The 23,614-nt window shown below is 57.6% G+C and overlaps 2 protein-coding genes and 2 non-coding genes across 4 annotated transcripts; 2 read left to right on the top strand and 2 right to left on the bottom strand.

The window, feature by feature from the left end:
* The first annotated feature begins 483 nt into the window (after positions 1-483).
* On the top strand, positions 484-11,942 carry GAMT (guanidinoacetate N-methyltransferase). The gene is made up of 6 exons (XM_064280102.1): positions 484-667; positions 1,571-1,716; positions 1,850-1,913; positions 2,963-3,030; positions 3,261-3,371; positions 11,549-11,942. Exons 1-6 carry the CDS (start codon positions 484-486, stop codon positions 11,687-11,689), a joined length of 714 nt encoding a protein of 237 aa, XP_064136172.1. The 3' UTR covers positions 11,690-11,942.
* A 1,304-nt stretch (positions 11,943-13,246) lies between these two features.
* NDUFS7 (NADH:ubiquinone oxidoreductase core subunit S7) lies at positions 13,247-22,428 on the bottom strand. The gene is made up of 8 exons (XM_064280101.1): positions 22,064-22,428; positions 21,374-21,410; positions 19,530-19,598; positions 18,935-19,052; positions 15,468-15,647; positions 15,354-15,400; positions 14,298-14,386; positions 13,247-13,420 (listed from the first exon to the last, which is right to left on the bottom strand). The coding sequence occupies exons 1-8, from the start codon at positions 22,077-22,079 to the stop codon at positions 13,323-13,325; spliced, it is 654 nt and encodes a 217-aa protein (XP_064136171.1). The 5' UTR covers positions 22,080-22,428; the 3' UTR covers positions 13,247-13,322.
* Positions 22,333-22,406, bottom strand: TRNAN-GUU (transfer RNA asparagine (anticodon GUU)). Its single transcript has one exon. It is a non-coding gene; the product is annotated as a tRNA-Asn (tRNA).
* Positions 22,429-22,515: 87 nt separating the features above from the next.
* TRNAF-GAA (transfer RNA phenylalanine (anticodon GAA)) lies at positions 22,516-22,588 on the top strand. The gene has a single exon. It is a non-coding gene; the product is annotated as a tRNA-Phe (tRNA).
* The last annotated feature ends 1,026 nt before the right edge of the window (positions 22,589-23,614 follow it).

The raw sequence follows: 23,614 nt of genomic DNA, 5'->3' as shown, positions 1-23,614 counted from the left end.
TGCCCAAGCCCGGCAGGCTCCGCCCACCGTCCCACCCACAGGCGCCGTCTAGCGCCGGACCCGAGGGCCGCGCTCATTGTCCTGCAGGCTCCGCCCACTGCCCCAACCACAGGTCCCGCCCGGCGCCCTGCAGGCTCCACCCACAGGCTCCGCCCAGCGCCCGACCCGAGGGGCCCCTCCCAGCGCCCCGCAGGCTCCGCCCACCGCCCCACCCACAGGTCCCGCCCGCCGTCCTGCTGGCTCCACCCACAGGTCCCTTCCAGCGCCCGACCCTAGGGCCCCGCCAGCGTCCTACAGGCTCCGCCCACCTTCCCACCCACAGGTCCCGCCCACAGGCCGACCCGAGGGGCCCCTCCCAGCGCCCTGCAGGCTCCGCCCACCGCCCCACCCACGGGTCCCGCCCACCGCCCCGCAGGCCCCGCAGGCCCGGCCGCGCAGAGCAAACCCGGGAGGCGAGATCCCGGCGCGCCCGCCAGCGGCACCATGAGCGCGCCCCCCCGCGCCGCCCCCATCTTCGCGCCCGGCGAGAACTGCAGCCCCGCGTGGGGTGCGGCGCCCGCGGGCTACGACGCGGCGGACACGCACCTGCAGATCCTGGGCAAGCCGGTGATGGAGCGCTGGGAGACGCCGTACATGCACGCCCTGGCCGCCACCGCCGCCTCCAGAGGTAGCCTGCGGTAAACTGAGGCTGGGCGTCGCCAGCGCCTCCCTGTGCCTCCGTTTACCCGCCTGAAAAGTGGGGCTAAGGGGGTGCGGAGAGGGTTGAATAGCGGTCCTGCCCGCACAGGCCTGCAGGCAGTGTGCGTCCCCTGAGTCGCGGGAACTTCCTTTCCGGGGCTGCAGGGTGGGTCTGCAGACGCGGAGACCCCGCCTGGGCTGAGCAGGGAAAGTGGCCGGACTAGGTGGCCCCGCATGGGCAGCCCCACCCCCTCCGCCGGCTAAGAATAACCCTGGGAAAGCTGAGAGCACGGAGACAGCTGTGCGCGTGTGGCTGCCTGTCTGCGGGTTTCCGAGTGGCACTGAGGGGTGCTGGGGCTCCCGGGCCTCACACAGGCCCCCCTGGGGACCCGGGGTGCAGTCTCTGGGTGCTGGCCCTCAGTGTCCTCAAATGGGCACATGCAGGGTGCCCGGCACAAAGCGGTTGTAGAGAGGGGACTGCTTAGTTAGAGTGTTTTTCACAGCCTGTCTTTGTGATCAATGGGGATCCCCCCCATTGTTCCAGGTCAGGAGGCCTCGAATTCAGGTTTCACCTTGTCTAGACAGAAAAGGAACCAAGAGGAGATAAGGGGATAAGGCCAAACAGTGTGGGCTGGGGCACAAAGTCCAATGGTCTGACCTCCCCCTCAGACTGGGCCTGAACACCGTGGTCACCCAGTCTCCCTGTCCCGCGGCTGGCTCCCAGCCAAGGCCCACACTGTTCCAGCCACCCGCCTCTGCTGTGCCCTTGACCCATGTGGCCAGAGTTCCTCACTGCCGAGGCCTGCCCCTGCCCCTGCCCCTGCCCCCGCCCCCGCCCGTGCCCCCTTCTCCGGCGGTCTGGCTGCCTTTCAACGCGTAATTGTCTGCCCAGGCGGCCGCGTCCTGGAGGTGGGCTTTGGCATGGCCATTGCAGCCTCCAGGATCCAGGAGGCACCCATCGAGGAGCACTGGATCATTGAGTGCAACGAGGGCGTCTTCCAGCGGCTCCAGGACTGGGCCCCACGGCAGCCACACAAGGTGCTGCAGACATGCGGGAGGTGGTCGTCTCCCTTGGGCGTTCCTCCGCTCCCTCCCTCCCTTTTAGCAGGTGGCAGCAGGGAGACCTGGGGACCAATCTGACCCTTGGTCTTCTTTCTTCCTGTGCCTGAAGGTTGTCCCCTTGAAAGGCCTGTGGGAGGAGGTGGCACCCACTCTGCCAGATGGTCACTTTGATGGTGAGGGGCCTCTGGGGGCTGGAGGGGAGGCTTGCTACTAGGAGTGTGCTGGGCCTCCCCCCTCCCAGGGCCCACCCCCGCCTGCATTTCCACCATTAGTACCCCCTCGCTTGCTGGGCCTCCCCACTCCCAGGGCCCACCCCCGCCTGCATTTCCACCATTAGTCTCCCCTCGCTTGCTGGGCCTCCCCCTCCCGGGGCCCACCCCTGCCTGCATTTCCACCATTAGTCCCCCCTCGCTTGCTGGGCCTCCCCCTCCCGGGGCTCACCCCCGCCTGCATTTCCACCATTAGTCCCCCCTCGCTTGCTGGGCCTCCCCCCACCGGGGCTCACCCCCGCCTGCATTTCCACCATTAGTCCCCCCTCGCTTGCTGGGCCTCCCCACTCCCAGGGCCCACCCCCGCCTGCATTTCCACCATTAGTCCCCCCTCGCTTACTGGGCCTCCCCACTCCCAGGGCCCACCCCCGCCTGCATTTCCACCATTAGTCCCCCCTCGCTTACTGGGCCTCCCCACTCCCAGGGCCCACCCCCGCCTGCATTTCCACCATTAGTCCCCCCTTGCTTGCTGGGCCTCCCCCTCCCAGGGCCCACCCCCACCTGCATTTCCACCATTAGTCCCCCCTTGCTTACTGGGCCTCCCCACTCGCAGGGCCCACCCCCACCTGCATTTCCACCATTAGTCCCCCTTTGCTTACTGGGCCTCCCCACTCCCAGGGCCCACCCCCACCTGCATTTCCACCATCAGCCCCCCTTGCTTGTGAAGGACCTTCTGAAGAATCAGTCCTTCTGATGTGACCCTTGTGATGACAGGAGCCCAGGGCAGGAGGGCAGGAGGGCAGAGCACAGTGTGCTGGGTACACAGTAGGACCATAATAAACACCCAAACGAGTGCACACAGTTCACAGAGGAGGCAGCTCAGTGGCCCAGAGGGCAGCCCCTGGGGTCTCAGACCCGTGTTTCAATCCCACCTCTGCCCCTGACGTGTCTCACCCTGGCCGTGCTGGGTTTGGCGCCTCCTGGTGACTGGTGGGCATCCGTCCTCTTTGCAGGGATCCTGTATGACACGTACCCGCTGTCCGAGGACACCTGGCACACTCACCAGTTCAACTTCATCAAGGTGGGAATGGGTGGGGTGGCGCAAGGCCCTGTGTAAAGGGGATTGTCCCTGGGTGGCCAGGGGCCCAGGTGGTGGGGGTGTCCACTGTCCAGACTGGACACCTGACCTTCTGTTCATCAGTGAGCGGCCAGGACTGGGGGGGAGGAGGCGGCGTGGGTTCTAGTCAGCCCCACTCACCAGAGAAGCCATCTGCCTGCACCCCTGGGTCCCTGACTGCTGTCGTCCCCCAGGAACACGCCTTTCGCCTGCTGAAGCCGGGGGGTACCCTCACCTACTGCAATCTCACATCCTGGGGGGAGCTGATGAAGACCAAGTACTCAGATATCACCACCATGTTTGAGGTGCAGCGCCTGGGCTCTCCGTCGCCAGCCCCAGCCCCACCCCCAGCCACCAGCCCAGCCCCAGCCACCTGCCCCAGCCCCAGCCACCTGCCCCAGCCCCAGCCACCAGTCCCACCCCCAGCCACCAGCCCCATCCCCAGCCACCTGCCCCAGCCCCAGCCCCAGCCCCCAGCCCCACCCCCAGCCACCAGCCCTAGCCCCAGTCACCAGCCCTAGCCCCAGTCACCGGCCCCAGCCCCAGCCCCACCCCCAGCCACCAGCCCCAGCCCCCAGCCCCAGCCCCAGCCACCAGACCCAGCCACCAGCCCCAGCCCCCAGCCCCACCCTCAGCCACCAGCCCCACCCCCAGCCACCAGCTCCAGCCAAGCCCCAGCCCCAGCTACCTGCCCCAGCCCCATTCCCAGCCACCAGCCACCTGTCCCAGCCGCCAGCCCCCACCGACAGCTCCAGCCCCACCCCCAGCCCCAGCCACCAGCCCCAGGCACCAGGGACCCTGTTGGGAGGCAGTGGCTCTCCTGCCTCAGGCCCTCGGAGCTGAAGAGTCACGGGGATCTGTGTGTGCCGGGGCTGCCGTAACAAAGTACAACAAAATAATGCAGGCTATCCTCTCAGTCTGGACACCAGAAGTCTGAATTCAGGTGTCAGCAGGGGTGCTCTCCCTCCCCAGGCTCTAGAGGAGGACCCTTCCTTGTTTCCCCCAGCTTCTGTGGCCCCAGGTGTTCCTGGGCTCATGGCCCCATCACTCCAGTCTCGGCCTCTGGGGTTAACGTGGCCCTCTGTATTCTATCTCTGTCCAAATTACCCTCTTTTTATAAGGAAACTGGAGCCCTAGTGGTACAGTGGTTAAGAGCTAGGCTGCTAACCAAAACATCGGCCTTCGAATCTACCAGCAGCTCCTTGGAAACCCTGTGGGGCAGCTCTGTTCTGTCCTACAGGGTCACTATGAGTTGGAATCAACTTGATGGCAGTGGGTTTCCTTTTTTGGTTATAAGGATAGTAGTTATTGGACTTAGGACTCACCCTCCTCTGTGCGATCTCCTGTTCACTGATCACCCTCCTCCGTGTGACCTCCTGTTCACTGATCACCCTCCTCTGTGTGACCTGTTCACTGATCACCCTCCTCTGTGTGACCTGTTCACTGATCACCCTCCTCTGTGTGACCTCCTGTTCACTGATCACCCTCCTCTGTGTGACCTGTTCACTGATCACCCTCCTCTGTGTGACCTGTTCACTGATCACCCTCCTCTGTGTGACCTCCTGTTCACTGATCACCCTCCTCTGTGTGACCTCCTGTTCACTGATCACCCTCCTCTGTGTGACCTGTTCACTGATCACCCTCCTCTGTGTGACCTGTTCACTGATCACCCTCCTCCGTGTGACCTCCTGTTCACTGATCACCCTCCTCCGTGTGACCTGTTCACTGATCACCCTCCTCCGTGACCTGTTCACTGATCACCCTCCTCCGTGACCTGTTCACTGATCACCCTCCTCTGTGTGACCTGTTCACTGATCACCCTCCTCTGTGTGACCTGTTCACTGATCACCCTCCTCTGTGTGACCTGTTCACTGATCACCCTCCTCTGTGTGACCTCCTGTTCACTGATCACCCTCCTCCATGTGACCTGTTCACTGATCACCCTCCTCTGTGTGACCTCCTGTTCACTGATCACCCTCCTCCATGTGACCTGTTCACTGATCACCCTCCTCTGTGTGACCTGTTCACTGATCACCCTCCTCCGTGTGACCTCCTGTTCACTGATCACCCTCCTCCGTGTGACCTGTTCACTGATCACCCTCCTCCGTGACCTGTTCACTGATCACCCTCCTCCGTGACCTGTTCACTGATCACCCTCCTCTGTGTGACCTGTTCACTGATCACCCTCCTCTGTGTGACCTGTTCACTGATCACCCTCCTCTGTGTGACCTGTTCACTGATCACCCTCCTCTGTGTGACCTCCTGTTCACTGATCACCCTCCTCCATGTGACCTGTTCACTGATCACCCTCCTCTGTGTGACCTCCTGTTCACTGATCACCCTCCTCCGTGTGACCTGTTCACTGATCACCCTCCTCCGTAACCTGTTCACTGATCACCCTCCTCCGTGACCTGTTCACTGATCACCCTCCTCTGTGTGACCTGTTCACTGATCACCCTCCTCTGTGTGACCTGTTCACTGATCACCCTCCTCCGTGACCTGTTCACTGATCACCCTCCTCTGTGTGACCTGTTCACTGATCACCCTCCTCTGTGTGACCTGTTCACTGATCACCCTCCTCTGTGTGACCTCCTGTTCACTGATCACCCTCCTCTGTGTGACCTGTTCACTGATCACCCTCCTCTGTGTGACCTGTTCACTGATCACCCTCCTCTGTATGACCTCCTGTTCACTGATCACCCTCCTCCGTGTGACCTGTTCACTGATCACCCTCCTCCGTGACCTGTTCACTGATCACCCTCCTCCGTGTGACCTGTTCACTGATCACCCTCCTCCGTGACCTGTTCACTGATCACCCTCCTCTGTGTGACCTCCTGTTCACTGATCACCCTCCTCTGTGTGACCTCCTGTTCACTGATCACCCCCCTCCGTGTGACCTCCTGTTCACTGATCACCCCCCTCCGTGTGACCTCCTGTTCACTGATCACCCTCCTGTGTGACCTCCTGTTCACTGATCACCCATCTGTGACCTCCTGTTCACTGATCACCCTCCTCTGTGTGACCTGTTCACTGATCACCCTCCTCTGTGTGACCTCCTGTTCACTGATCACCCTCCTCCATGTGACCTGTTCACTGATCACCCTCCTCCGTGACCTGTTCACTGATCACCCTCCTCCGTGACCTGTTCACTGATCACCCTCCTCTGTGTGACCTGTTCACTGATCACCCTCCTCTGTGTGACCTGTTCACTGATCACCCTCCTCCGTGACCTGTTCACTGATCACCCTCCTCTGTGTGACCTGTTCACTGATCACCCTCCTCTGTGTGACCTGTTCACTGATCACCCTCCTCTGTGTGACCTCCTGTTCACTGATCACCCTCCTCTGTGTGACCTGTTCACTGATCACCCTCCTCTGTGTGACCTGTTCACTGATCACCCTCCTCTGTATGACCTCCTGTTCACTGATCACCCTCCTCCGTGTGACCTGTTCACTGATCACCCTCCTCCGTGACCTGTTCACTGATCACCCTCCTCCATGTGACCTGTTCACTGATCACCCTCCTCCGTGACCTGTTCACTGATCACCCTCGTCTGTGTGACCTCCTGTTCACTGATCACCCTCCTCTGTGTGACCTCCTGTTCACTGATCACCCCCCTCCGTGTGACCTCCTGTTCACTGATCACCCTCCTGTGTGACCTCCTGTTCACTGATCACCCACCTGTGACCTCCTGTTCACTGGTCACCCTCCTGTGTGACCTCCTGTTCACTGATCACCCATCTGTGACCTCCTGTTCACTGATCACTCTCCTCTGTGACCTACTGTTCACTGATCACCCTCCTCCGCGTGACCTCCTGTTCACTGATGACCCTCCTGTGACCTCCTGTTCACTGATGACCCTCCTGTGACCTCCTGTTCACTGGTCACCCTCCTGTGTGACCTCCTGTTCACTGATCACCCATCTGTGACCTCCTGTTCACTGATCACTCTCCTCTGTGACCTACTGTTCACTGATCACCCTCCTCCGCGTGACCTCCTGTTCACTGATGACCCTCCTGTGACCTCCTGTTCACTGGTCACCCTCCTGTGTGACCTCCTGTTCACTGATCACCCTCCTCTGTGACCTCCTGTTCACTGGTCACCCTCCTGTGTGACCTCATGTTCACTGATCACCCATCTGTGACCCCCTGTTCGCTGATCACCCTCCTCTGTGACCTACTGTTCACTGATCACCCTCCTCCGCGTGACCTCCTGTTCACTGATGACCCTCCTCTGTGACCTCCTGTTCACTGGTCACCCTCCTCCGTGTGACCTCCTGTTCACTGATGACCCTCCTCTGTGACCTCCTGTTCACTGGTCACCCTCCTCCGCGTGACCTCCTCTTCACTGATGACCCTCCTCTGTGACCTCCTGTTCACTGGTCACCCTCCTGTGTGACCTCCTGTTCACTGATCACCCTCCTCTGTGACCTCCTGTTCACTGGTCACCCTCCTGTGTGACCTCCTGTTCACTGATCACCCTCCTGTGTGACCTCCTGTTCACTGATCACCCACCTGTGACCTCCTGTTCACTGGTCACCCTCCTGTGTGACCTCCTGTTCACTGATCACCCATCTGTGACCTCCTGTTCACTGATCACCCTCCTCTGTGACCTCCTGTTCACTGATCACCCTCCTCCGTGTGACCTGTTCACTGATCACCCTCCTCCGTGACCTGTTCACTGATCACCCTCCTCTGTGTGACCTCCTGTTCACTGATCACCCTCCTCTGTGTGACCTCCTGTTCACTGATCACCCCCCTCCGTGTGACCTCCTGTTCACTGATCACCCTCCTGTGTGACCTCCTGTTCACTGATCACCCATCTGTGACCTCCTGTTCACTGATCACCCTCCTCTGTGTGACCTGTTCACTGATCACCCTCCTCCGTGTGACCTCCTGTTCACTGATCACCCTCCTCCATGTGACCTGTTCACTGATCACCCTCCTCCGTGACCTGTTCACTGATCACCCTCCTCCGTGACCTGTTCACTGATCACCCTCCTCTGTGTGACCTGTTCACTGATCACCCTCCTCTGTGTGACCTGTTCACTGATCACCCTCCTCCGTGACCTGTTCACTGATCACCCTCCTCTGTGTGACCTGTTCACTGATCACCCTCCTCTGTGTGACCTGTTCACTGATCACCCTCCTCTGTGTGACCTCCTGTTCACTGATCACCCTCCTCTGTGTGACCTGTTCACTGATCACCCTCCTCTGTGTGACCTGTTCACTGATCACCCTCCTCTGTATGACCTCCTGTTCACTGATCACCCTCCTCCGTGTGACCTGTTCACTGATCACCCTCCTCCGTGACCTGTTCACTGATCACCCTCCTCCGTGTGACCTGTTCACTGATCACCCTCCTCCGTGACCTGTTCACTGATCACCCTCCTCTGTGTGACCTCCTGTTCACTGATCACCCTCCTCTGTGTGACCTCCTGTTCACTGATCACCCCCCTCCGTGTGACCTCCTGTTCACTGATCACCCTCCTGTGTGACCTCCTGTTCACTGATCACCCACCTGTGACCTCCTGTTCACTGGTCACCCTCCTGTGTGACCTCCTGTTCACTGATCACCCATCTGTGACCTCCTGTTCACTGATCACTCTCCTCTGTGACCTACTGTTCACTGATCACCCTCCTCCGCGTGACCTCCTGTTCACTGATGACCCTCCTGTGACCTCCTGTTCACTGATGACCCTCCTGTGACCTCCTGTTCACTGGTCACCCTCCTGTGTGACCTCCTGTTCACTGATCACCCATCTGTGACCTCCTGTTCACTGATCACTCTCCTCTGTGACCTACTGTTCACTGATCACCCTCCTCCGCGTGACCTCCTGTTCACTGATGACCCTCCTGTGACCTCCTGTTCACTGGTCACCCTCCTGTGTGACCTCCTGTTCACTGATCACCCTCCTCTGTGACCTCCTGTTCACTGGTCACCCTCCTGTGTGACCTCATGTTCACTGATCACCCATCTGTGACCTCCTGTTCGCTGATCACCCTCCTCTGTGACCTACTGTTCACTGATCACCCTCCTCCGCGTGACCTCCTGTTCACTGATGACCCTCCTCTGTGACCTCCTGTTCACTGGTCACCCTCCTCCGTGTGACCTCCTGTTCACTGATGACCCTCCTCTGTGACCTCCTGTTCACTGGTCACCCTCCTCCGCGTGACCTCCTCTTCACTGATGACCCTCCTCTGTGACCTCCTGTTCACTGGTCACCCTCCTGTGTGACCTCCTGTTCACTGATCACCCTCCTCTGTGACCTCCTGTTCACTGGTCACCCTCCTGTGTGACCTCCTGTTCACTGATGACCCTCCTCTGTGACCTCCTGTTCACTGATCACCCTCCTCTGTGACCTCCTGTTCACTGATCACCCTCCTCTGTGACCTCCTGTTCACTGATCACCCTCCTCTGTGACCTACTGTTCACTCATCACCCTCCTCTGTGACCTGCTGTTCACTGATCACCCTCCTCCGTGTGACCTCCTGTTCACTGATCACCCTCCTGTGTGACCTCCTGTTCACTGATCACCCACCTGTGACCTCCTGTTCACTGATCACCCTCCTGTGTGACCTCCTGTTCACTGATTACCGACCTGTGACCTCCTGTTCACTGATCATCCACCTGTGACCTCCTGTTCACTGATCACCCTCCTCCGTGTGACCTCCTGTTCACTGATCACCCTCCTCCGTGTGACCTCCTGTTCACTGATCACCCACCGGTGACCTCCTGTTCACTGATCACCCTCCTCTGTGACCTACTGTTCACTGATCACCCTCCTCTGTGACCTCCTGTTCACTGATCACCCACCTGTGACCTCCTGTTCACTGATCACCCTCCTCCGTGTGACCTCCTGTTCACTGATCACCCATCTGACCTCCTGTTCACTGATCACCCTCCTCTGTGACCTACTGTTCACTGATCACCCTCCTCTGTGACCTCCTGTTCACTGATCACCCACCTGTGACCTCCTGTTCACTGATCACCCTCCTGTGTGACCTCCTGTTCACTGATTACCCACCTGTGACCTCCTGTTCACTGATCACCCTCCTCCGCGTGACCTCCTGTTCACTGATCACCCTCCTCCGTGTGACCTCCTGTTCACTGATCACCCTCCTCCGTGTGACCTCCTGTTCACTGATCACCCTCCTCCGTGTGACCTCCTGTTCACTGATCACCCTCCTCTGTGACCTTCTGTTCACTGATCACCCTCCTCCGTGTGACCTCCTGTTCACTGATCACCCTCCTGTGTGACCTCCTGTTCACTGATCACCCTCCTCCGTGTGACCTCCTGTTCACTGATCACCCTCCTCTGTGACCTCCTGTTCACTGATCACCCATCTGTGACCTCCTGTTCACTGATCACCCTCCTGTGTGACCTCCTGTTCACTGATCACCCATCTGTGACCTCCTGTTCACTGATCACCCTCCTGTGTGACCTCCTGTTCACTGATCACCCATCTGTGACCTCCTGTTCACTGATCACCCTCGTCCGTGTGACCTCCTGTTCACTGATCACCCTCCTGTGTGACCTCCTGTTCACTGATCATGCTCCTCTGTGTGACCTCCTGTTCACTGATCACCCTCCTGTGTGACCTCCTGTTCACTGATCACCCTCCTCCGTGTGACCTCCTGTTCACTGATCACCCACCGTCCTCCAGTGTGACCTCCTTTACAATAATCACATCTGCAGAGATGCTGTTTCCAAGGAAGGTCACGTTCTGAGGTGCTGGGTGGACATGAATTTTGGGGGGACACTAGTCATCCCAGTACAGGTGGGTTAGACTGTGCTGTAAATTCCATGAAGAAATCGGGCAAGGCCTCTCCCTAGCTCGACCACCTTCCGTGGCTCCCCAGGGCCCTTGGGGTGCAGCCCTGGCTCCCCCTCTTCACAGTCGCCCTGCTTTGCCCAGGGTCAGCACACTTCATCAGTTTAGCAGGCTCCCCAGGGCCTTTGCCTGCGGGTTCCTCTGCCTGGAAAGACAGCAGGAGGGTGAAACTTGCAGAGCGCACAGAGGCCCTGAGCCCGGGACGGCTCCTGAAAGCCAGCTTGGTGTCACTGGCCAGCAGGGCTGTGTTTCTATGCAAATGTGATCAGCGGCCCAGGTCTCCTTTTCCTACCGTGGTTCCTCCGCTCTGCTAGCTGCGCTGGGAAGACGGGGGAGAAGAGGCCATGGGTTGGCAACCTGGTCCATGTGAGAGGCTAGAGGTCTCCCACCCCAGCGGGACGGGCGGTGCACAGCTCAGTGGCAGTGAAGACATGCTCCCCACGTTTAAGCAACTGGAAACCTGGGACTCAATTGCCTTCTGCAGCTGCCCAGCCCCTCTGGTGCCCAGCCCCCACTCCTCACTTGCCACCGGCCCCTGGGGCTTTGGCGCTCATAAATCCTGTTCAAGGAAGGGTGGGTGCTAGCAGGGGGGTGCTGGGACACAGCCTCACAGGCCACCTAGTGCTTTCTCCCATCACCCCCGCCAGGAGACGCAGGTGCCCACGCTGCTGGAAGCAGGCTTCAAGCGGGAAAACATCCACACAGAGGTGATGGGGCTGACCCCGCCAGCCGACTGCCGCTACTACGCCTTCCCACAGATGATCACACCTATGGTGACGAAGCACTGAGCTGCCCCAGGTCTCCTGACCTCTGGCAGCTCCCCTTGACCCTCCACCCAGTGCCTTCGAGGCCAGTGCACAGGCCCTGGCTTCCCAGCCCGGGTTAGAGCCCTGGCTGTGCCTCCACTACCTTTGACATCAGGCAAATTTCATAACTTTCCTTCTCCTCGTTTCCAAAAAGGAAACACTACTACCTGCCTCTGAGTTGTTGAGGTTGAAATAAAACGCTAACACTGGGCTTGGCCAATCAGTACTGTGCAAATGTGTGTTTCATCCACTGTCCACTCAAAAAAAAAAAAAAAAAAAAAAACATGGGCACTCCAGGGAGACCAGTGTCTGAGCCTCCCTCTTGCCGCCATCACCAGGCCTGTGGCAGACGTTGTCAGTCAACCACTGATGGCCGCCCATTCCCCAGGCATGACCCGTGGATCAGAGCCAGATGAAAACCACTTGGCTGCCCCACCCAGCCAGACCAGCATCTCCCCTCCCTGGCCATCAAGGGGCCACGAGGACCCTTGGTCCACCCGCAGCTGAAGACCCTGGGCTCTGGCCCCAAGCACAGGCCTGTGAACCCCTGCCCCACGAGGCAGTCTCCCTTGTCATGAGCTCTGATTTCAAGTGTCTTGTGCCCCTTTCTCCCCAGCATCTGACTCATTGCACCCCCAGCCCCAGTGCAGGGGCATTCCCCTCCCCAAGGTCCAGTGTGGTTCTGTCTTGTGTCCTCCCACCCAGCTGGTCACACTGGTGCCATCACTCTGCCCCAACTGCTCTGGATCTTCCCAGGGTGCCTGGCTTCTCTGAGGTCCCTACTGACTGTCCCCGCTGGGCACCTGGCCGGGCCCACCTGCCCCTGTACCCCCCTCCCCCTCGGGGCCCACCCACCCACGTGCACCCCACCATTGGGGCCCACCCAGCAACCTACCCATCCCCAGCCCTTGGGGCCCACTCACCCGTACCCTCTGCCCAGATTACTCCTCCCTCCCACCTGATGAGCCCCCCACAGCACTGGGTCTGCCATCGGGCCCTGATGCCTCATAGCTGAGTGCAGCACCCGCCTTCAGCACCAGCAGCGGCTGGCCAGATCAGGTTTGTTAAATGAATACGTATGTTTGTGACAAGGACAGACTCCAAAGGATGAAGTGACATGCCCAGAGCCCTGAGCTAGAAGGAGCCTGGGCCAGGTCTGCCCCCTCCCCACCCCTCCAGTCCTAGGGGACAGCAGGTGAGGGACACAGGCTGGTATCTTTCCAGTTCCCACCCAGGAACCATTTGGGTTTGGAGGGCATGAGGCGTTCCTCCCTGAGCCACTGCCCACGGCCTGCCTCTCTCCCATCGTGGGGAAATGGCCGGAGGCCTGGCAGCTGCACAGCACACAGCACATAGGAGGGGGAGAGAGACCACCTGGCGAAGACACCTGACTTCCTGTCCCTTTGCCCAGGGGTCAGGCCGTCCCTGCACCTCCAGGATGCAGTAACTTCATAGAGTGGACACAGATAGATGCTGCCTGCCCTCCCCCAGCCCTCCTGTGGAACCCCGATGCCCACACAGTACACTGGCAGGCAGCTGAGAGGGAGCAGGCTGGGTTTATTAACAGTCTCAGGAGGCTGGCGTGGCTGGCGTGGCCGGCCAGGCGGCAGCGGCACTACCTGCGGTACCAGATGTTGAGCCTCTTCTCCCGCTTGATCTTCTTCTGTAGCTGCAGGATACCGTAGAGCAACGCCTCGGCCGTGGGCGGGCAGCCTGTGGGGGTCGCGCCTCAGTCTCCCGTATACTCGCCAGGGTGGACCAGGAGCCAGCACCAGCCCCCTGACCACTGTGCCCTGACCACCCGCTGGGTCCCTGTGCAGACCTGGGGGACTTTTAACGGCCTCTGTGCTAGCCTTCAAGCCCAGAGCATGGCCAGCCTCAGGTGGGGTGGACGGAGGGAGAGGCCCAGGGTAGGAGCAACAATGGGGTCCTCCCCTCTGGGGCTGGCCTGGCCCCATCCTAGGTGATGGCCCTCCTCGTTCTCATCAGAGGCCCCAACGGGCGGTGAGACCACGGGGTGACCCCCACCCACCAGTCCCAGTCCTCAGAGAGCTCCTGGGGAGGAGAGAGGCCATCACTAAAGGATACAGACACATAGAAAGCGGGAGCAGGGCCTAGGCCAGGTCACCAGGAGGCAGAACACGGGGTGCCAGTTAAATTTCAGTAAACTACCAGCATAAGTATACCCCATACGTCAAATGGGATATACTCATACTGAAAAATGATTCCTTGTTTCCTAGGCATTTGCATTAATCTAACTGGGTGTCTTACACCTTCGTTTGTTGAGTCTGGCCACCCCAGCAGCCCCTCCTGGAGCACAAGGACTCGGGGACAACCACCATGGCCCCTGGGAACCCTGTGGAACTGTAGTCTGAAAGCGGCTAATGAGTCTCTCCGATATCTGGATGCGCCCACCCTCTGGGCAAGGTAGCAGACCTTCCCGCCGAGGAGACTCCCGACCAGGAGGGGCAGGGCCTGGGAGTGCAGCTTCTCTGGATCAGTCTACACTCCCACCCGTGGAAGCCCCCCTCTAAGCAGCGTGGCCTTGGGGCTGGAGAGCGGGGGGGGGATGGCTCTGGGCAGGGCCTACCTGGGACGTAGATGTCAACGGGAACGATGCGGTCGCAGCCCCTCACCACAGAGTAGGAGTAGTGGTAGTACCCTCCGCCGTTGGCACAGCTGGGGGGAGAGTCAGCACTGAGGGCCCCTCCCAGCACATGACCCAGGGCCTCCTCCCACTGCAGCCAGCAGAGGAGGACAAGAATGGGGACGAGTGGAATCCAGACTTTCTGGAGCCCTGGACATTGATGAGCACCGGAAACTATTGCCCTGAGATCATCTTTAAACCTTAAATCAAAAATATCCCCTGAAGTCTTCTTACTACCAAACCACAGTTTAGCTTAGTTAGGAAAAAATGCCTACTTTGAGCATTGTGCTCTTTTAAGAACTATCTATAAGGGATCAAATCAACAACAGCAACTCGAAAGGTTAGATAGGGGCCTCAAGGGGCAGGGAGCTGATGCTAATGGGGGAGGGACAACTGAGCAAAGGAGGGTGAGAAGGGTGACACAACTCGCAGAATGTCATCAGTGTCACTGAACCGTCCATGGAGAAATTACTGCATCGATGCATGTTTTGCTGTGTTATTCTCAACAACAACAACAAACAAGATGATGGCATTACCGTATTTATGAAGCGGAGATGTGATGGAAATTAGCCAGGCTGCTGCTGGGGGTAGGAAACAACTATAACTGGACACCAGGGAACGTTCCGGGGGAAAGGAGACCTGGGTTGTCTCCTCGTGGGAGAAGGACCTACCACCAAACCAAAAACCAAACCCACTGTCATCAAGCTGCTTCCAACTCATAGCAACCCTATAGGACAGAGTAGAACTGCCCTGTAGGGTTTCCAAGGGGCAGCTTGTGGATTAGAATTGCTGGCCTTTCGGTGAGAGATGAACTCTTAGCCACTGGGCAACCAGGGCTCCACAGCCACCAAAAGGTACGATGATTTGTCAGAAGTCACCATCCTGTCCCCTTCAAACATGTGATGTTACTGACTGGATGGACTTGATTAGCAGAAAGCACAAAGACTGGAAGGAAACTCCCTGCCCCCCCGCCAGGTGTCCCCAGAGCCTCACACTCACCTCCCCATGGATACCACGTAGCGGGGCTCTGGCATCTGGTCGTACACCTGGAAGAGGACGGGGGTCAGTGGGGCTCGGCGGCAGGAGGGCAGGGGCTGGGGGGTGCGGGCCTACCTTACGGAGTGCGGGGGCCATCTTGTTGGTGAGCGTTCCAGCCACAATCATCACATCAGCCTGGCGTGGGCTGGCGCGGAAGACCACACCAAAGCGGTCCATGTCATAGCGGGGTGCGGCCATGTGCATCATCTCCACGGCACAGCAGGCCAGGCCGAAGGTCATAGGCCACAGCGAGCTCTGGGGGGTGAGGGGGGAGTTACACCGGGACAGGGGCAACAGGGGAGATGGGGGCCAAGCGCAGCAGTAGACGGCTCTGGTTCGCCCCCAGTGTTTCAAGCAATTGGGAGATTTCATACAGAAAAACCTAGATCTCTGGCCTCTCTTGAAAAACCACACATCTGGCAGCCCCGGCTGAGTGAACCCCAGTCCCCGGCCTCAGGCACGTGTCACCTGTGTTTATGGCTGCTGGCCCAGTGCTGCCAAGATAAAAGGGGAGCAGCTCACTTCCCAGGAGCCACGGTAGAAAAAAGTCAGAAGTTGTTGTTGTTAGGTGCCATCAAGTTGGTTCCGACTCACAGCGACCCTGTGTACCACAGAACGAAACACTGCCCGCCCCTGCACCATCCTCACACCCGTGGTTACGCCTGAGCCCACTGTTGCAGCCACTGTGTCAATCCATCTGGTTGAGGGTCTTCCTCTTTTTTACTGACCCTCTACTCTATCAAGTATGATGTAGTTCTCCAGGGACTGGTCCCTCCTGATAACATGTCTGTGCTTCTGAGAGCACTCTGGCTGTACTCTTCCAAGACATTTGCTCTCTTGGCAGTCCACGGTATATTCAATATTCTTTGAAAAAACCATGGCTTGGGTCAGGCCCACTTTAGTCCTTAAAGTGACATCTTTGCTTTTTAACACTGTTACGGACTGAACTGTGTCCCCTCACAAAATATGTGTTGGAATCCTAACCCTACACCTGCGGAGGTGATCCTGTTTGATCTCCCTTGTTATGTTGTGAGGCGTGTGTCTTACACCTAACCACTCCTGAGACGTGCTGTTGCCGTGTGCCCTTGCGTCCAGCCCGACTCACAGTGACCCCGTGGGACACAGCATAGGGTTTTCTAAGCTGCCATCTTTACAGCAGCAAATCACCAGGCCTTTCTACCTTGGAGCTGCTGGATGGGTTCGAACTGCCAACCTTTCGGTTACCAGCTGAGCGCTTAGCCACCGTGCCACCAGGGCTCCTTTTTTGAGATATAAGAACAGAAGAGACAGAGAGATGAGCAAGCACAGAGGCCACGTGGAGATCACCCAGGAACCGAGGAACGCCAGGGCGATGGAGACTGAAAGAGGCAAGGACCCTCCCCCAGAGCCGACTGAGAGCCTTTCCCTAGAGCTGACACTCTGAATGAGGACTTTTTTTTCTTGAAAGCCACCCTCTTGTGGGAACCGTGTTTCAGCAGCCATAGAAGACTGAGACAGTCACACAGTTCGTTAACCCAGCGTGTTGTGACAGTGAGGATGTGAGGCACCAGCTGATGAAAATCAAAGACCACAGCCCTCCGTGGGGATTCCACCTCAACAGAGGGAAAACAAAGACCCTTGCCACCAGACCAATGAACAACAACATGATAAATGGTGAAAGGACTGAAGTTGCCAAGGATTTCATTTTACCTGGATCCACAATCAACGCCCACGGAAGCAGCAGTCAAGAAATCAAACAAGGCATTGTACTGGGCAAATCTGCCGCAAAAGACCTCTTTAAAGTATTGAAAAGCAAAGATGTCACTCGGAGGACTCAGGTGCTCCTGACCCAAGCCATGGTACTTTCAATCGCCTCATATGCATGTGAAACCTGGAGGATGAATAAGGAAGACTGAAGAAAAATCGATGCCTTTGAATTTGGTGTTGGAGAAGAATACCGAATATACCATGGACTGCCACGAGAAGGAACAAGTCTGTCTTGGAAAAAGTACAACCAGTATGCTCCTTAGGAATAAGGATGGCAAGACTGGGTCTAGGTGTGAGACCTGGGGGTCAGCTTCTGAGCTGCGTGGCCCCGACTGCCCCAGCAGATGTGTGAACGTGGGTGACAGGCCATGGGCTGCAGGACAGTGAGGGCCACCAATGGCCTCCGGCAGTCAGAGCCCACCTAACCGCTGCCTGGGGCGGGGCAGACCCTGAGGTGGTTTCTGTTTTTACACATTTATAAACGACCTTGCAGTGGACCTTGTCTGATGCTGTCATGGACTGAACTGTGTTCCCCAAAAATAAGTGTACCAATTTGGCTGGGCCATGAGTCCATTTTGTGATCTGATGTGATTATCCCATGTGTTGTCAATTCTACCTCTGTGATGTAATGAGGTGGGATTAGCAGCAGTTATGTTAACAAGACAGAACTAAATCTACAAGATCAGGTTGTGTCTAAAGTCAATCTCTTTTGTATTATAAAAGAAAAAAGTGAGCAGAGAGACAGGGGGACCTCATACCACCAAGAAACAAGAGCCAGGAGAATAGCGTGTCCTAGGGAACGAGGGTCCATGTGCTGAGAAGCTCCTCGATCGATCCATCAATTGGGGAATATTGATAACAAGGACCTTCCTCCAGAATGGACAGAGAAAGCCTTCCCCCGGAGCTGACACCCTAAATTTGGACTTGTAGCCTACCAGACTGTGAGAGAATAAATTTCTCTTTGTTAAAGCCGTCCACTTGTGGTATTTCTGTTACAGCGGCACTAGATGACTAAAGCAGGTATTCACCCTGGTGTCGTTTATGGAAAACACGCAGAAGACAGAGAGGGCACAGGTCCATCAACAGGGATTGTCAAACTACACACCCATCAACAGGGGACTGTGGACCTCTGCCCGTCCTGGGCAGGCACTGTGTAGACACCGATAAGAGCTACTGTTCGGTGAGCGGGGACGTGTGTCAAACGCGATACACAGATGAACAACAGGCTCTAAAGATGAGGGAACAGCACAACAAATGTTCTGTGGCCTACTCTGAGGGCAGGGAGAGGTCTAGGGTCTCTACCAAGAAGGGTCTGCACTTCTAAACATGCATTACTTTGTAAATGAAAAAAATTACATTTTTTTACAAGGAAGAGGAATGAACACAAGCAGAGAGAACTACAGAGACACGGCGAGGGGCTGGTGTGACTCAGACAGGAGGAGGCACCCTGTGCCAGAAGCCAGCTGCTGCACTGTGAGAGGAGGGTGTGCTGTGTGGAGGGGACCCTGGAGGGTGCAGCCTGCTCTCTGTGTGGGCCAGGATGCAGACTCCAAAGGACACAACTCTGTGCTGTGCATGAGTGCATACTCACATGTGTGCATGTACGGGTGCACATGTGAGTGCCTGTGTATGCATGTATGGGTGCCCTGTGCACATGAGTTTGTGCGTACACACATGTGCATGCATGTACACGGTGGAACATGAGTGTATGTGTGCATGTGTGCGTGTACACAGCCATGGGGCAGGAGGCCTGCAGGATGGGACAGGGCCACAGGCGTTGGCAGTAGGGGGCTTACCCGGCGGGCCCAGTTGATGAGGTCATCCAGCCTGGCCACCACATACTCGCCCCGGTTGCTGGGAAGTGCTGTGGGCTTGGGGACCACGGCTCCAGCCTTGGGCACAGCGGGTTGGGTGCTGCATACAGGGAGGTGCTGGTTGGTCAGGGAGGCAGGCAGGCAGGAGTGCTGCCACCCCTCCACCCTGCCCTCGGGACTTGCCCCTGAGCAGCTACTCAGAGGCAGGACACTGGGGGCACAGGGCACGGTCTGGGGGAGCACGGTGCTGGACAGCCCTTGCCTCAGACTGGGCGGAGTGGTCAGGCCCTGAAGAACCTGTCTGGCCCCACAGGACCCCCAGCACCCAGCCAGGTCAGGGACGAAAGACAGCATGGAACATTAACTCAGCCACCTCACTGGGGCCCCAACCAGGCCTGTGTCCTCTCAGGGACTCGGTTTCCCTGTCTGGGAACAGCGGCTCAGAGCTCACACTCTTTAACAAGGCCGCTCTGGCTGTGGAGATGGGCAGCAGGGCTCGGACCCACAGTAGCCTGGGGATGCAGAGGGCAGGGACCACAGGGCTGAGTGTTTAGCCTCCTCAGCAAGGCAGCGTCACCTATTTGGATGGTCAGTGGCCAAGCTCTGGTGGATGCTTCGTGCCTGAACAGCCGCACCCACGCCAGTGCTGCCAGGAGAGAGAACCTTGAGTCAGTGGACCCTTGTGGAGCCACAGGATAAGCCCAAAATCCTGACATGGCCTGGAGGCTCCTGCTTGGCTGAGCCTCCTGCCCTTCCCCACCTGCTCATGCATCTGTCCGGACCCCATCTGTCATTCACACCACTGGCCAGAGCCACGGGGCGCTGGGCCACCCCCTAACACCAGCACAGACTTTAACCCGAGTTCTTCTGGAATCTGCCTAAGATGGTCAGGCCAGGGTGTGAGGACACCATGAGGACAGTCCTGGGACCGTTCACAGAGGGGGCTCATACCAGCCACTGTACGAGGTTGTAATGTTCACCATGTTAAGCAGACCACCCCCCCATCACAAACTACTCAGGGATGGGCTCAAAGCTACACCCACTAAAACCTGATGGGTGTCCTACACACAGGAAAAGGGGCCTGGGGCAGCTCTAGAGCAGGGACCAGAAAACCCAAGTTCATGGGCCAATTTGGCCCCCAGCCTGTGTTTGTAAATAAAGTTTTATTCGCACATGGCCACACCCATGGGTTTGCATACTGTATCTGGCTGCTTTCCTGCCGTGACAGCAGAGTCAAGCAGTCAGGAGTCTATCTGGCCTGCGAAGCAGAAAATGTTTCCTATCTGGTCCTGTGCAGACATCCCACGCCAGCCCTGAGTCTAGAGTCCCTGGCTTTCATTTTATGCTTTTCCAGTTTTTCTTTGTTTTACAACGAACGGGCACTTTACAGCTAGAATAAAGGCCTTATCAAAACAATACAAAGAAGCTAGCCCAAATCTGTCCCCTCCTCGTAGCCCCCGGGCTCCTCTCCATTAGGGAAGCCCTCATTCCTCCATGTTCCTGCTGCTGTGTCCCTGGCCCGAGGGTGCTGGGTGGCATGGGGGGCCATCTGCCTTCTTGTTCTGCCCAAGTCCTGAGGACGCCCGCGTGAGTCCGCAGCCTGGGCACGTGCCCCCAATGCCTTCCTTCGACAGTGAGTTCAGGGCTGTCAACTTGGCTGGGCCATGATCCTCAGTGGTTTGGCAGTTGTATGATGTTGTAATCATCCTGATGATAGGATTTGATATGATGTGGTCACCTCTGTGACGAGATCAGCTGTGAGGAACCAATCAGTTGAAAGGGAGTTTTCTTGGGCATGCGGCCTGCACTGAATACAAGTGGATGCTCTGGGAAGGCTCGTGGGGCATTGCTCACTCTGGATCCTGTAGCTGGTTCCTGTTCATCTGACCTTAGGTTCTCGGGCTTGAGCTAGCAGCTTACCTGTAGTCTTCCCTGCCAATTTTGGGATTTGTTGATCTTTGCAGCCTGTGAGCAAGAGCCCTTTTCTCTGTCCTGCTGATCTGGGGTTCAGCAGCCCCTGCGGCTGTAAATCAGGAGATGCCCACGGACTTGGGACGTTCCAGCCTCTACAACCACGTGAACCATTTCCTTGATATAAATCTCTCTGTATATATACATTTATTTGCTTTACTGGTTTTGCTTCTCTAGAGAACCAGCCTAAGACAGCTGATGTAGGCTCAAGTCCTGGGCCTGCCCCCCCGTACCACTACGGATTGTGCCCCTGATGGGCCTACACACCACCTGCTGGAAAACAGACTGTCTGCTCGTGTCTGCCCTGACTTTGCTGTGTGGTCCTGAGCCAGTTGCTCCCCCTCTCTGGGCCACAGGGGGTTCTATAAATCCTCCCCCCACCCGGCCCCACAACTGAGCCCTCCTGATGAGTAGGGCATCACAGTGGATGGTCAGGGACCAGGCACTCACCGAAGACCAAGGATCCGGACACAGGGCAGGCCAGAAGCTGTGGAGAGAACCAGGGGGTGGGGTGGTGAGTGGCGGCTAGCCTGAGGCACGCGCGCACACACACACACACACACACATACCCCCCACACCAGTTGCCATCGAGTTGATTCCAACTCATTGTGACCCCATGTGTTACACAGTAGAACTGCTTTGTAAGGTTTTCTTGCTATAATTTTTATGGAAGCAGGTTGCCAGGCCTTTCCTCTGCAGCGCCACTTGGTGGGTTCAAACTCCCAACCTTTAGGTTAGTAGCCAACCACATTAACCCTTTGTGCCACTCAGGGAGGGGGGTAAACACGAAACACCTCCTGCCTCCTAAGGTCATGAGCTCTGGAGCCCGGCCCACCTGGCTCGGCCCAGCCTCCAGGTGTGTGCCTGCTGGATACGAGGCACCCCGCCCTCCGCTCACCGGGGACACAGACACCCAGACCACCCGGGAGCCTACGTCGCGCCCCGCTGAGCCTCAGTTTCTCCGACTTAACCAAGGCGCAGTAGCAGAGCTCGTTCACCGCAGGCCGAGCTGGAGCCCCGTGACCGGCCCAGGGTGTAGACGCCCGGAAAGGACGGCGCCCCGGCCCCGCTGGCGAACCGCGGTCCCCGGTCCCCCCGACCCCGACCCCGACCCCGACCCCCACCCGGCGTCCCGCTCACCCGGCAGCGCCGCCATCTTGGCCTCGGCCTTCAGACAACCTTTGAGGTCCGTCCTCCTTAGCGCTCCGGGTTCCCGTCCGGCGGTCAAAGCGGCTCGGCGAGAGCGCGGAAACAGGACTCGGGCCCGGACGTTCCCCGGCGCTTTCCGTGCGTCCTCCCCCAGCCCGCGAAGATGAATGGTGGAGGCAACGGGACGCACATGTGACCCGGCAAAAGCCAGCGCATCGCACACTTTTTTATACGCTCAGAAGACAAAAAAAACCACGGCTCGTCCCTGGGTGGGCTCGAACCACCAACCTTTCGGTTAACAGCCGAACGCGCTAACCGATTGCGCCACAGAGACAGCGCTATCGGGAGGCGCCCCGCGCGGCCCTACAAAGCGAACTCGCCCGGCCGGTGCTGCCTGCGCGACGAGGGGCGGAGTCTGGGCGAGAGCGAGGCTCCACCGCCCGGCCGAAATAGCTCAGTTGGGAGAGCGTTAGACTGAAGATCTAAAGGTCCCTGGTTCGATCCCGGGTTTCGGCAAACTTTTGGGCGTCTGCAGCGAGCAACGTTGGTTTTTGCTCCTAAATGAGCCAAGAATTGTTATCCTTTATTTCTTTGGTAACCATCTCAATTTTTTTTTTTAAGGTTACATATTTTTTAAATTGTGGCTAAAATATACCCACCAGAACGTTGGCCAACACAACGTCCACATTCACAGTTCAATGACGTTGATTACATTTTTGACGTGTGCCATCCTTGTCACTATCCTTTTCCAGAATATTCCACCGTTAACATAAGCTCCATACCCCCCAAACAAAACTCCCCTTTCCCCCTCTCTCCCACCCTTGTAACGATTAATTATCTTTGGTTTTTATAGATTTGTTGCTTCTTTCACATGAGAGGTCACACAGCATTTGTTTTGTGACTGTTGGCCCGTTTGGAAGACAAGGAACCCAGACTATGTGGGCCCCCTTCTCGGGTGCAGCCTGATGGCGGGGGATGAGGGACTCGGAACAAGCAACTGAAGCCGTCTTTTCTCCACCCCAAGACTGTCTATGATGATTCCTGCCATACTTCTCCCTCTTCCACCCTGAGTTCAGTATTCTCAGATTGTAGGGTTAGCACCTACAGTGGTAATTATAAAAGTGACCACTAAATACTAAAACTAGCAGAGTTTGCAAAATACTTTCCATGGGTGTATCATTTAATTTTGACAATCCTGCTGGGTATTTGTTCTCCCTGCTGTACGCAAGAGGAAACGGAGGCACAGACAGGTAAACACAGGTGAGAAGCAAGGTTGGCCTCATAGCAAACACAACAGGTGTTTATTGAATTCCTACTATAAGGTGGCTGTGAGTCGGAATCGGCTTGACAGCAACAGGTTTGGTTTTGGTACTGTGAGCGGTATCCGATGGTGAGCAAAGCCGGGTCTGGCCCCTGTTCTCGGGGAGCTTGAAGTCCCTTGGGCTAGAGAGGCAACAGACATGGGCAGCCGGGAGGGCATGGGAGGTGTCGCCCAGGCCAAACACAGCTGCTGAAAGGATAGCCCTTCGGGAGAAAAGGGGA

Source organism: Loxodonta africana, chromosome 3 (assembly GCF_030014295.1).
Source record: "Loxodonta africana isolate mLoxAfr1 chromosome 3, mLoxAfr1.hap2, whole genome shotgun sequence".
Lineage (NCBI taxonomy): Eukaryota > Metazoa > Chordata > Mammalia > Proboscidea > Elephantidae > Loxodonta > Loxodonta africana.
This window is presented reverse-complemented; position numbering and strand designations above follow the sequence as displayed.

What these genes read in the sequence shown, in the direction of transcription:
- GAMT (XM_064280102.1), top strand. Translation starts at nt 484, where the DNA reads ATGAGCGCGCCCCCCCGCGCCGCCCCCATCTTCGCGCCCGGCGAGAAC. An exon ending in CCCCACGGCAGCCACACAAG is followed by an intron (nt 1,717 to 1,849) that starts GTGCTGCAGACA and finishes CTGTGCCTGAAG; the next exon opens with GTTGTCCCCTTGAAAGGCCT. An exon ending in GCCAGATGGTCACTTTGATG is followed by an intron (nt 1,914 to 2,962) that starts GTGAGGGGCCTC and finishes TCCTCTTTGCAG; the next exon opens with GGATCCTGTATGACACGTAC.
- NDUFS7 (XM_064280101.1), bottom strand. An exon ending in GCCACTGACCATCCAAATAG is followed by an intron (nt 19,053 to 19,529) that starts GTGACGCTGCCT and finishes CCCTGTATGCAG; the next exon opens with CACCCAACCCGCTGTGCCCA. An exon ending in TCATCAACTGGGCCCGCCGG is followed by an intron (nt 15,648 to 18,934) that starts GTAAGCCCCCTA and finishes CTCACCCCCCAG; the next exon opens with AGCTCGCTGTGGCCTATGAC.